The sequence below is a fragment of the Gekko japonicus genome, unplaced genomic scaffold (assembly GCF_001447785.1).
Source record: "Gekko japonicus isolate JY-2015 unplaced genomic scaffold, Gekko_japonicus_V1.1 scaffold622, whole genome shotgun sequence".
Classification (NCBI taxonomy): Eukaryota; Metazoa; Chordata; class Lepidosauria; order Squamata; family Gekkonidae; genus Gekko; species Gekko japonicus.
In genome coordinates, this window is record NW_015175988.1 from 422,592 (window position 1) to 436,288 (window position 13,697).

Here is a 13,697-nt window from a genome sequence, read left to right on the forward strand (position 1 = left end):
TCCATACTATTCTCAGTCAAGTGAAGTGCTGGCATGCTTCTTTTTCAGCAGCCCACAGTTTGAAATAGAAGTGGGTGGGATGGGTGCATGCACGTGCGTGTGTGTGTGTGAGAGAGAGAGAAACTTTGAAATTACTGTCTTTTCCCCCCCTCCTTTACAGGGCTGTGCCAAAGTTTATGAAGAGAATAAAGGTCCCTGATTATAAAGACCGAAATGTGTTTGGAGTTCCCCTCACAGTTAATGTCCAGCGTACTGGTGAGCCTCTTCCACACAGTATTCAGCAAGCCATGCGGTACCTTCGCAACCAGTGCCTGGATCAGGTTAGATTTCTTGCTTTACAGTTGCTTTAGAGCCATCCACATTCCTGGAATCCTTATTTTTGCCATTTTTTTGTTTTTTGGAACTCTTCTGGAACTCTTATTTAGTAATTGCAGCTTGTTAAGATGTTGCTTTTGAGATTTTTTTTGTAAATGGTCAAATATTTGGAGTCAAATATTAATTCCAAAACTCAAAGTAATATCAGCAGGCATGTTCTGCCCCCACCATATCAGTATCTCAGCTTATTCAAATACGCAGAAAGAGCCATGCGATTTCGTTTTTCAGAGACTGTACTGCTGCCAGTGGGAGCTCAGGTGTTTGGATGTTCTCCCACATAACTATAAATGATATTCACGTGAAATGCCAAAGTGTCAGGAAGAAGATTGGTCAGCAGCCATCCTCCCTGATCTACCTTTACATTGTAGGAAGTTGTTTTATGGGCACAAACCTTCAAACATCTGATCTAGCACTTGGAACAGTGTCTGTATGAAAATGGTGTAGTGTGGTAATGGTTGCTTTCCACTCTGTTTCTTCAGAAAACCAAATGCTGGATTTGAATTCCAGTGTCATTTATTTTGGTTTTGATTAAAATATTTATGCCTGGTCTTTCCTGTTGGAGCAAGGCAACTTACAAATAATAACTAAAACATTACCCATTAAAATCAAATAAACTTTTAAAAACCCTCCCCCGAAAAAAAGGATGCTCAGAATACCTCCTCAGAAGCCCTGGCAGACAAAGAAGCCTTGCAGTGTCTCCTAAACATCTCCAACAAGGAGGCTCACCTGACCCCTTTAGGGAGCCTGTTCCATAGACATGATGGGAAAAGTCTAGGCTCTGGTCAATGCCCGGAGGGCAACCCTAAGTGGAGGAACAGCCAGCAGGTAGCAGCCAGAATACCATAGGTGGCACACAGGAACATATGTGGTCAGATGGTCCTTCAGATAGGGTCTTTAAAGGTCATAACCAGTGCCTTGAATAAAACTCAGAACCAAACTGGCAGCCAGTGCAGCTGTTTCAAAATGGGCAACATGTTCCCGTCAGCTAGCCCCTGACAATAATCGGGCTGCTGCATTCTGTGCCAGCTGCAGCATCTCAGTTGTCTTCAAGGGCAGCCCAATGTAAATCATGTTACAGTAATCCAACCATGAGGTTACAAAAGCATGGACGGGTGTAGCCAGATTAGCTGTGTCTAAGAAAGGAGAGAGTTGGTGAGAGTTAACTTAGAAACTTGCATTTCACACTGTCCACCAAATGCCTGTTGAAGCCCCAAATAACCCTCCTTCTAATGAGTGAGTCTTTTTCACGTAGGTTGGGCTTTTCCGAAAGTCTGGAGTCAAGTCAAGAATCCAGGCTTTGCGACAGATGAATGAGAACTCCGTGGGCAAAGTCAGCTACGAGGGCCAGTCTGCTTACGATGTGGCAGACATGCTGAAGCAGTTTTTCCGCGATCTGCCAGAACCGCTCATGACCAACAAGCTTTCAGAGACTTTCTTACAGATCTACCAGTGTAAGCCCTGGATTAGTGTTATTTATCTTTTATTCCCATATATACGGACACCTCTTTACAGGATGCAGTTCATCAAGCTTGGGCCTTTTAAAAAAAAAAAATATGTCCTCTATCTGAGGACTATATATTGAATGGATTTTTGGAATTGGGAAATCTATTTTTTAAAAAAAGAAAAAAAAACAACTTTCAAAATGGGAAGCAGTTTTGTACCAAATTGTTCTCATAAGCAAGAGAACACTCACTTCTGCTTCTGTAGACTACTGGGTTGTGGTAGAGTGGACAGGCAATTTAAATCGTTTAAAAATAAATAAAACAGTGATCATTAAAATCAGTTTTGCATATGTCTTGCTGCCATGATTCCTGGTTTGCAGGGGCACCTGGTGGTTAATATGCTTTTAGAGCTCCACAACTGGACACAACAAACATCCTTGCGTGTGCCTATTGCTGTGTGTAGAGATGTGTGGTTTGGGACCCTCGTGAACATTTATGAAGGGAAACAGAACAAGCTGCCTCTGACCCTTCCTAAAAGTGCACACAGGGGAAAACCTTAGAACTAATCACCAGCTGCTCCGAACTTGGGGTGGGAAATGAACAGATATGGTAGAAGTCGCCCACACACATCCAGTGCGATGCAAAGAGGATCGCCTACTAGAGGACATTCAGCCACCAGACTTAGTTGGTGAGGGGAGGAAGGATTCTCTTGGCTCAGGATCCTCTCCGTCTCCTGAACTTTGTGCTTTTTTGAAAGGTCTGCGTCACAGTGTAACACACTGAGTTACTCTCTGGAAGGCCCTTTGAAATATCCCTGTGGTGTAGCAAAACTAATCAATGTCTTTTTTCACTGTTTTTCCCCACACACACCATTTTCAGGCTATATAAAAAGCACGCCAGAATTTTTGCCAATGAAACTGTTTCACTTCGTAACTGTGGCACTGTGTGATAGGAGGAGCCTGTACATCAGTGATTTTTCACCCCCTTCCCCTCCTTCACTGCATCACTGTTCATTGAAGCAGTCCTCTCTGCTTAGCGAAGCACAGTCTGGACATTTCCTGGTGCCAAAGTCAGGAATGGTATATAGGCTATTTATTTTAATTGCCTCACCTCTTGAGGAACGTGTTTCACTGATGTGTATGGATTTTTCTCGGAGTCTAGATTGGCTGAGCTTTGTGTTTGTGTTTTTGTCACCACCCATGTTCATAAATGAGATCGGGGCTCCTTCAGTTTTTAACTGCCCTTTTAGTCAGTCGGCAGAAACGTGTGGCTCTCAAAATTAAATTCTAAAATTAACTCTGGAATATGTGCAGCTTTGTTTTAACTGTTGAGTCTCTCCGTGGGCAGGAAATACCTGAGGGCAGTTAAACTGTTGACCAAAAAAAAAAGAAGACCCTCCGTGTGCCATGAATGGTATGCAGTGCACTGAAGGAAATCGCTTCAGAGTTTGCTTTGGGATGTGTTCATGCTATATGTGTGGAAAATCCAATGAGCTGACGAGCGGATTGCTAATCTCATGCAGATGTGCCAAAGGACCAGCATCTCCAGGCAATCAAGGCAGCCATTATGCTTCTCCCAGATGAGAACAGGGAGGTTCTTCAGATTCTCCTTTATTTCTTGAGTGATGTCACGGCTGCTGTGAAGGAAAACCAGATGACGCCGACAAACCTTGCTGTGTGTTTAGCACCTTCTCTTTTCCACTTGAACACCCTCAAGAGGGAAAATTCTTCTCCAAGGCAAGTCTCCAGGTAGCTGAGGCCTGTGTCCCAACCCGAAGCCCCTGCTGGTAGTTGCTAAAACTGTTCAAAACTGAAGGTGTATGACATTGAAATGCTGGCTCATGCATGCATTTATACCATTTGGCCACTCGGCACTTGCTTTTGTACATTGGGCTCAGACTCATCAAATGTTGAGTCAGCTACCTGTGAACAGCATTGTGTTTGATTTAACCCTGAGCAATAGAAAAGCGCTAACGATCATTGCATTAGCTCATTTATATATGCAAGTCATCATTTGGTTCTGCAGGCAACAGCTATTGAATATGCATGTATGAAAGAAACCATAATTCACCTGGATGTAACATTCATTATAGATTAAAAATGAGATGGTTAAAAATGAATATGTTTTGAGGAGCACAAGACTTATCATTTAAGCATGGCTCATAGCTTATTCTATATATTCTCTGTTACTTCAGTGCATCCTTGTCAGTTTTCCTTTTCATTAATTCACCTTTGTTTGTTGTTAGGGTGATGCAGAGGAAACAGAGTCTAGGAAAACCTGATCAGAAAGATTTAAATGAGAATTTGGCTGCAACGCAGGGCCTGGGTCACATGATTGCAGAGTGTAAGAAACTCTTTCAGGTGAGACATTATGGACTTTTGTAGGGCAGAAGAAGTCCCCAGTTTTGTTGAACCTATGGGCACTTTTGGAATTTTGAAAACAGATAGTGGGCACAACCAAATATGGCTACCATGAGAGGAGGCATGGCTGACTACAAAATGGCTGCCTTACAAGCCAGGGCCAATCAGAAGTTGGGAGCTTCCAAAGCAAGTGTCCTCCTATGATGAAGGCAATGATATGAAGTGTGGGAGATGTCTCAAATTATGAGCTGTCAACTGTTTTCTCCCTTTTGTCCTTTACCCACTTCCTAGATCCCTGAAGAAATGAGCAGATGTCGGAATTCCTACACAGAGCAAGATCTCAGGCCACTGAGCTTGGAGGAACTAGGTCGAAATAGCAACTCTGAGCCTGCAGACTATCATCCATACATCCAGGACTGTATGGATGATTTGCTGAAAGAGATTAAGGACAAATTTAAAGGCTGGGTCAACTGTTCCACCTCAGAGCAAGCAGAGCTTGCTTACAAGAAGGTATGTTAATGTGTTTTGTTGGTGTTCATGGCTTTTAAGATGTGATTTTATTATGTATGCTTTAATTCATTAGCCGAGTTGGTGGCCCTTGCAAGGGCAGAAAGGCAGGGGTATACATTTTGTAAAATAAAATTTCAGAGTGGCTATATGGTTTTGGTAAGGGGCTGTGGTGGCTCAGTGGTTAAGACGCTGAACTGCAGACTGGAAGGTTAGTAGTTCAGCAGTTCAAGACCTGAGTGCCGCATGACAGAGTGAGCTCCTGTCTCTGGTCCCAGCTCCTGCCAACCTTGCAGTACGAAAGCAAGAAACTGGAAGTAGATAAATAGGTACCACTTCAGTGGGAAGATAACAGCGTTCTGTGCGCCTCGGCATCTAGTCATGTTGGCCACATGACCACAGAAACGTCTTCAGACAGCGCTGGCTCTTTGGCTTGGAAACGGAGATGAGCACCGCCCCCTAGAGTCGGATTCGACTGGCTTTTTAAGCAAAGGAAACCTTTACCTTATATGGGTTTGGTACCTTTGTTTAATTTTTAATGCATTCCACTCACAGACACAGCACATTTTGAAAAGTGGAAAAGTTTATGAGCTTTAGTTAAAATCATATTTGCAGGGCTAGATACCATACATGTGTAGGTGATGTGTTCTAATTTCAGCATGGTTAGAACCACCGTAACATTTGAGGCATAAGAAAGGTAGATGGAAGTGAAAAGTGCTATGAAATTTAAGACCATTTCCCAAGTATTTAGAACATTCAGGGCCAGTTCACACCAAGGCCTGTGAGCGGATCCACATTGTCAGAAGCCTCTGGCTGAATGCAGAAGATTATCTGTTCTGACAATTACTGCAAGCACTCTGAGGCCAGTCCAATATCCACTTATCCTCTTAAGAGTGCATAGCTTCTTCAGGGAGCAACAGCGAGGGACAAGGAAAAGAAGAGGCAGCGAGGGAGATTTGGGTCAAAATCAATAGCTGTTGTAGTCACCCAGAGACTTCTCAATATGATAGGGCTTATTTCACTGGTTCCTGTTTTTTGAAAGTAGAAATCTGCTCTTTTACACTGACAATAAGAGACTGAAGTCAATGGGTCATTCGAGAAGTAAGTGCCTTGATCATAGGATCCCTTGAATGCTATTCACAAGCCGTAATATACAAGTTATGTATTAAATTACGATTTGGTTTTTTAGATCTTTTGCCATGAAGAAATGTGTTCATGGCTTATGCTATCAGAGATGTAACAAGTTCCTTTAAAGCACTGATGATTTTGGAATAGTTAATATTATTTCTTATCCTTAACCATCTCATTTACAGAGAATCCCAGTGTGTGTTGATTCTGCATCCTAACTTGCAATCTGAACTCATTTCTTGGGGACACTGTGACTGTGGCCCATGAATTATGAACTCCAGTAATCTTGCCTATCTCTTGGGATGGTCAGAAACGAAACACTAGCTAGATCTTTGCTTTCAACCTTGAATGTACTCTTTTGACCTTTACGAAAAATCTTAAAAGGCTGGCTGTATCAAGATAGTTAAATACATAAATGAAACTCAGATTTCCATGGTTGTGATGTTTTTCAGGTATGTGAGGGTCCACCTCTCCGCTTGTGGAAGTCTACAATTGAAATCCCTGCAGTTCCCGAAGAGGTCTTAAACCGTATACTTAAAGAACAGCACCTTTGGGATGAGGATCTTTTAGATGCCAAAGTGATTGAGACTTTGGACAGCCAGACTGATATATACCAGTATGTACAAAACAGCATGGCACCGCATCCAGCCAGGGACCATGTAGTCTTAAGGTAAATCCCTAAATTTCAACACAAATAGGTTTGTGAAGGAGGGAGCTCACAACATGGTTATTGTAATGTAGCACATGTATCAGCAGAAAAATTGATTCATCATCTTCAGTTATTTTTCTCAAACATCTGATTTGTTTTAGATAGGACTTGTTTTAAATATGATTGTGCTTTTTTTAAAAAAAACAGGACTTGGAGAACAAACTTATCTAAGGGAGCTTGCGCTCTTCTGTGCTCGTCCGTGGAACACGATCGTGCTTCAGTCCTTGGCGTGAGAGTAAATGTGCTTTTGTCCAGGTATCTCATTGAGCCATGCAGTTCAGGAAAATCCAAACTTACCTACATGTGTAGAATTGATTTAAGGTAAACTTTTTAAACTCTACGCTCTCTTGATCTCTTTGTATTGTATAGTTGTACGCTGAATTGCAAGGTAGCCATGTGTTGTCGTTGCTGTCCCATTCCATCCTGATTCCTAATTGCAGAATGAGAAATCATGATTTATGTTTTAATTCAGAGGTGCACCAGATTTGCCTTCCATATGAACCAAATTCTCAGTAGGTATTCCTGATTGAAGTCTGCTTTTGCCCTGGACCAGCATCACATTTGACCTCCAAAATCCATTTGTCCTGTCGGATTTTGGCTGCTTCCATTTGCACTGCCCGGTTTTCCTCTGTTTACAGTTGCTCTGTTTTTGTGACTGCATACCGTGCTCACAGATGCTCTCCACCAGTAGTGCTCGCAGTCAACAAGGCAAAAATGTGACTCTTTGGTTAGGGTTATTGTTGTTGTTATTCAGTCACACAGTTGAGTCCGACTCTTCACAGCCCCATGGACCACATCACACCAGGCCCTCCTGTCCTCCGTCGTTCTCCAGAGTTTGCTCAATTTCATGTTCGTTACATCGATAACACTGTCTAACCATCTTATTCTTTGTTGTTCTCTTCTTCTTTTACCTTCAGTCTTCCCCACCATCTAGGGTTGCCAAGTAGAAAATCGTCGGGAGCAGGGGACTCCCGTCCGGTGTCCTATGTGCGCGAGAAGCACGTGCGCGCCGCACACACGTCACCAGGAACTGACGTTATGATGCCGGGCATGCTGGGGGCGGGGCCATGACCATCCAAGGGGGAGACATAGAGTTCCCCCCTCGGATGGTCGTGGCCCCGCCCCCAGCGTGCCCGGCGTCATAACGTCACTTCCTGGTGACGTGCACTCCGGGCTGCGGGGAACGGGACTCTGTGGCGGGGGTTTCCCCGCCCCCCGGGGGACTTGGCAGCCCTACCACTATCAGGATCTTCTCCATTATTATTACTCAAAATATTTTTATGTTGCCTTTCCTTCTGATCAGGGTCTCCAAAGTAGCACACATAAAAAACATTAAAACATTTCAACAATTAAGAACAACATTTAAAATTCCAAACCAATTCAATAAAAACACAAACAATCAATACCAGAATCAGAGAGGAGAGCCAATAATTGTTATGGGGGGTATGCCAAATGAAACAAAAAAAGTCACCCACTGGCGGAAAACATCGACAGAGGGAGACAGGCTAATCTTCCTGGGGAGGGAGTTCCAAAGTTTTGGCTCCATGACCGAGAAAGCCCTTTCTCGGGTTGCCACCCATCTAGCCTCTGATGGCAAGAGCAACAGAAGCAGGGCCTCTGAGGAGGACTGGAATGAGCAGGTAGGTTTGTATGGGGGAAGGTGGTCCTTAAGGTATGTTGATCCCAGGCCACGCAGCGCCATAAAGTCCAATACCAGCACCTTGAATTGAGCCCAGAAGCAAACTGGTCCATGTGACATTCTGGCCACAGTGTTCTGTATCAACTGCAGTTTCCAGACAGTCTTCAGGGGCAGTCCCATGTAGAACACATTGCAGTGATCTAATTAGGTGTTAGCAGGGCATGTACCACAGTGGCAAGACCTTCCCTGCCTAAGAAGGGCTGAAGCTGGTGAAAGGCATCCTTGGCAACGGCTGTCACCTGTTTATCCAACAGGCGGCCCGGGTTCAGGAACACCCCCAAGCTGCGAACCTGCTCCTTTTGGGGGAGTGCAACACCATCCAGAACAAGAGAGAGCCCATTTCCTGAGTCAGACTTTCCCCCCACCTGTAGCACCTCTGTTTTGTTGGGATTAAGTTTCGGTTTGTTAGCCCTCATCCATTCCAAAACTACCTCCAGGCACCTGTCCACAGTTTCCACTGCCTTCCTGGGATTTGCTGGTAGCGTGAGATAGAGCTGAGTGTCATCTCCATACTGGTGACACCTCAGCCCAAATCTCTGGATGACCTCTCTCAGCAGTTCTACACAGATATCAAAAAGTATCAGGGACAAGATGGAACCTTGGGGAACCCCACAGGCCAAAGGTCAAGAGGCAGAGCACCAGTCCCCCAGCACCCCCACCTACCCTCAGGGTAGGATCGAGACCACCACAGAACAGTGCCTCCGAGTCTGAGTCCCAAAAGTCTATTCAGAAGGATACTATGATAGATGAAAGTGACAGCCACTCAGAGTTCCAGGAGAATTAACAGGATTGCGCTCATGCACACACACACATATTCATCTCCTGGTGCGTGTCATCTCCCCCCCCCCTTCCCCAGCCAAGGACTTATTTTAGAAATATATATCTCATTTGTATTTTTTCCCCTTCAACCAGATATGTTGCTTCACATGTACATTTTCTTTTGTTACAACAGGGGGCACAAGCCTGACTGGTATGCAAAGGCTTTTGGACATTTATGTGCGGCTAAAGTTGTGAAGATCAGAGATTCTTTCAGTAAGCAGAATGTTGAGAGTAAGGAAGCAAAATCCAGGTGACTACTGAAGTGGACCAACCCTACATTCAACCCATCGCCACCGGTGTGCATAGATATACCCAGGAGCTGGTGATTGTCTGCTGCAGAATGGCTCACAGTGTGGCCTGTGAAGTTCTCACGTGAACCAAGAGTATCTGGAATTGTTCTGCTCTTCTCACTCAAAAGGCTGTGGCAATAACCATGCATTTTAAAGCTGCTGCTTCCTGTCGGTGTTAGGTCTATCGTGTAGGCCTTGACTGGAATATACTGGACATTACAAAAAAAAATAATTTTTAAAGTATATTATTCTATGTGTGAATTGCTTCTGAGAAGCAAAATTCTAAGAAATATATTCTGGAATACGGTAAAAAAAATGAATTTAAGATTGCGTATCTAGCTGCGTGCTGTTTGTTGAGGGACTGTTGCATCCACTGGATTTGTTGGTACTCTTCAGTGTGTTCTCACGAAAGTAAGTGAAGAAAGGTTTGCACAGAGACAAAGGCGTTGAATGGCTTTCTGAATTTTGGACAGTCTTGGATACAGGAGTAGTAGAAGCACAGTGTCTGGTACACTCAAAGGCAGTTAGAAAGGATTTTAATATTGTGAGGAAAGAGTTCGGCCTGAAGTTTTTGTCTGCTCAATAGACCGTCACAAGCTAGTCTTGTGTGCCATGCATATGTTACCAAGGAAGTCAAAACATGGTGCCCAATGAAGAGTTTATTGGCGCGATGGGAAATATCCAGTGTACTTCAATATGTCTCTTTCAAGGGTAGTGATTCTATAACTTCTTCTATTTGAAAGAAGTGTTCTCTGCATCAGTGACACAGAGGCAAGTATGTCATTGCCCCTAGAGCGTATGTTTAACAGAACTACCACAGTCTGTGGCCTTCTGATTAGTGTACCTCTATGAAACATGTGTTTGCCGCAGTCACACTGTAAATATCTAGGCATCCATCTTAAAAACAACATGTGAAGTGGCAAGGAGTCTAGCTCCCCAACAGAGTATATTGGGAAAAGATGCTAGTAGAAACACATTCACTGTTTTTAATTCACTTCCCATCTCCCCTTATGTATAATCCCATCATTTTATCCATAAACTCCTGCTAACATACAGGCCGGACTCTTAACAGACCTTGTTTGTATAGATCTCATAGGAATACACAGAAAGCTTGCAATCTGAAGGTAGAGCTGACTTTGCTTTCAGCAGCTTAAAAAAATGACAGCACTGGAAAAAAATAGAATAACTGGAGCATAAAGGATTCTAAAGTAATCCAGTGTAATGGATACTGTGTTAGGAGTTTGAAGGTATTCATATCATCCGCTCTCATATAACCGTATTAACCTCATTTAGCCAAATACTTTTGAGGGGGGAGGGAGACTTCCAAGATCCTCAGAAATGTTGAAGGTTGGATAAGCAAAATGATTGTTGCTATTCAATTATCTGGGCAAATTGAAGGACTACAAGTTAGGATAATCGGGACGGGAGATTCAGCAGAGGGAGTATTTCATTGTCCAGGTTAGTGGCATTTAGAAGAGGAAAGGCCAGACCTGTTAACTCTTGATATAACTTCCAGTGTTAGGATGGCAGTAGCAAGTGATGCAGAATTAATACGATGCTCATCCGCATTTCTGAAAACTGTACATTCACTGTTTCAGGTGTTCTCAGCAAAATCTTTTTTTGGGGGGGTAGTCACATTGTCAAATATGACATATGTCGTAGGGAATCACAAGCATTTCTTTATTTTAAAATGTTTTGGCTGCAAGAAGGTAAAAACAGGGTACCAAGAAGGGCAGGTGGGGGATCGCTGGGCTGGACTTCACCAGTGTTTCAGACTGTGCAGGATTATGCTTCAAGTGCACCTCCATCGCTATTGGGTATGAGGCAGCAATAACAGATGCTGTTCAAATATACTGCTGTTCAGTGATTCAGTGCTGGAATATGTAGGGTCAGATCCAGACTAAATGTTCCTATTTGTGGATTAAAAGAAAAACACACACACACACACCCAAAAAAACAACCCACAGCAGTACAGACAGACTGCACAAGACAACCCAACGAACAATGTCATAATACCACAATGACTGAATTAAGGAACAGTGTGAGCAGTAAATCATCGAAAGCAAGGTATACTATAAACCATGCAGAAGGTATAAGATGATGCAGTAAAAACAGGTTATACCTACAGTAATTGTGGATTATGTCTCACTCCATTGTAATAATGGTGCCCTCCTGGGCAGAATGGAACTTCCCTGCCTCACCCCCATCTCACTGCAGCCCACAGATCTCCACGAAAAGCTGTTCCCGTTCTTGGACCCCCTGAGGAATGTCACAGGGGAAGGGGGGAACCGGTGGAAATTGCCAATGTGGTCTGGATCCAACCCATAATCTCTTAGAGCGGGCCTTTGACTCTTGCTGTGAATCTTGCCCCACTTGCAACGGTGTCCTGTGTAAGATTTGAGCTTTGGTGTAGAGACACAGTATTAGGATAGAGATGCACTGAACTAGTGTGAATAAGGTGTGAATGAAAAAAATGTAAAGTGGAAGGTAGATGGTTGGGTGGTTGTGGTTGCTGTTATTTTAAAGCAGAGGCTTTAAAGAGTTATCTGTGCTTCTGGTTGCCCTATCCCTGGCCCATCCCTCCATTTCAATTCCTTTTAAACCTCTCCTCTCCATGATCCTACAACCAGGGACAACTGGTAAGGTATGTATTGTACCAAAGATGGTGTGAAAAGCTGGACTGTTCATTCCATCTTCCTCACTTGCATTGAAGAAAAGGCCTGCGCAGCTTAGAGGTTGCCTCGTCACTCAGGCCTGTCCCTGGTTTCCCCATCTCAGGACAGCAGCATGGCTTGGTTACCATTGTCAGTATTATTTGCTTTAAAAAAAAAATTTTTTTGATGAAGAATTGTGATGTTACTCACAGGCTGTATTATGTTTGTAGTAACTGCCTGTGCCTGCCTCATTATCCCACATCATTTTGTCTCGTTTTGACCCATCCCTGATTGTTCTTTGCACATTCCGTAATACAAAGGCACACTGGCAAAAGTCAGCACAGAAATTATGAGGGAGAAGAGATGCGATATAGCAAGTTGGAGGGGGAGTGGATCCCTGGCATTTGATTCTTTTCAAGTGACAAGCTGATGGGAACAATGTTCTTCCCACAGGCGGCAAACAAAACATTGCAGGGGTGTTAGTGCAAGTTCTAATGAGGTACTAACTCCACTTGTACAACCCCAAAGGTATAAGTCACAACATCCAAGATCAGGTGTGGACTGGTACCAGCTCTTTCAGATATGTTACAAGAATCTTCTGGGAGGGGGTGGGGAGCCTTGTTAAATCATACATTTGTATCCCACTCCACCCTCAATGGTTGTGAAACTTAAGGCCAAAATGTACACATTCAAATTTTTAATGAGTTCGGTCCAGGTTCCCCGCAGCCACACAGCCACTGCAGGGAACGGCTTTAAAAAAATAATAAAGGAGCCCAGATGGGCTCAGGACACCACTGTGGAGGGGAGGGCCTTCCTTCTCAAGCTGTTTTCGCTCATGGAAACACCACAAGGGGGTTATTTCCTCATTTTTTATTTCTTATGCCCATCGGAAACAAAGAATTAACTCCCCCCAGTGCTGTTTCCACAGGGGAAAAGATGGGGGGGGCAGGAACCCTTCCTTTCCCTGTGGCAGCATTCTCAGCCTGTTTGGACTCTGTTTTTAAAAGCCATTTCCCACAGCTGCTGTGGGGCTACAGGGAACCATGTTGGGTCCAGAGAATCAGGACAGAACTCTTTAAAAACCTGACTCTGTAGTTTGCCTCTTACTGCCAGATGAATGTGTTTAGGATCACAACATTAATGTTCCTCGTGAATAGGGCAACCTTGTGCTTTCCTTGTATACGTTCCTAAATGTTTAAATGTGTAAAATTGTATGTTGTACATACCATCCTGTTGTAAACGTGTACACTTGCTCACAATTTATTGTCCAATATAAAGCATGAACATAATTATTTAAATATACCTGTATTTATACCTCAGATACTCTTTTGGGGGAGGGGAGGATTTTGTACCTCAAGTCGTCTACCCTTCCTCCCCCCTCATGTAAATAAGTTCTACACAAGTAAGGTCTAAGTAAAAGAAGGAAAGGTTTATATCTTGCTGTTATATGTCTGTACAGTATATAATCAATAAATGCACTATTAAATGTTTATATTTGTGAGACAATTGAACAGTATTTACTCATATAGCCAGTTTTCTGCAAGAGTTATAAAAATATGGGTTTGAAACCAATTTTTTTGGATCTGGTCCTCCCTGCAGGCCAACAACCAACCACTCATATGTACTGATGCTGCATCTTCAGTGATGGCACTTTCCTTAAGGCAGAAGTGTCGAACTCATTTGTTACAAGGGCCAGATATGACATAAATGCCAC

The 13,697-nt window shown here is 43.4% G+C and overlaps 1 protein-coding gene across 2 annotated transcripts in view; it reads left to right on the top strand.

The window, feature by feature from the left end:
- Positions 1 to 9,535, top strand: part of LOC107123144 (rho GTPase-activating protein 7-like) — a 221,730-nt gene extending 212,195 nt beyond the window's left edge. For both annotated transcript variants that reach the window (XM_015426332.1, XM_015426331.1), the window contains exons 7-14: positions 161 to 320; positions 1,628 to 1,826; positions 3,340 to 3,565; positions 4,063 to 4,177; positions 4,469 to 4,687; positions 6,265 to 6,482; positions 6,669 to 6,842; positions 9,173 to 9,535. In XM_015426332.1, coding sequence (XP_015281818.1) covers positions 161 to 320; positions 1,628 to 1,826; positions 3,340 to 3,565; positions 4,063 to 4,177; positions 4,469 to 4,687; positions 6,265 to 6,482; positions 6,669 to 6,842; positions 9,173 to 9,293 — 1,432 coding nt within the window. In that variant the 3' untranslated portion in view covers positions 9,294 to 9,535. The remainder of the gene's footprint in view (positions 1 to 160; positions 321 to 1,627; positions 1,827 to 3,339; positions 3,566 to 4,062; positions 4,178 to 4,468; positions 4,688 to 6,264; positions 6,483 to 6,668; positions 6,843 to 9,172) is intronic.
- The last annotated feature ends 4,162 nt before the right edge of the window (positions 9,536 to 13,697 follow it).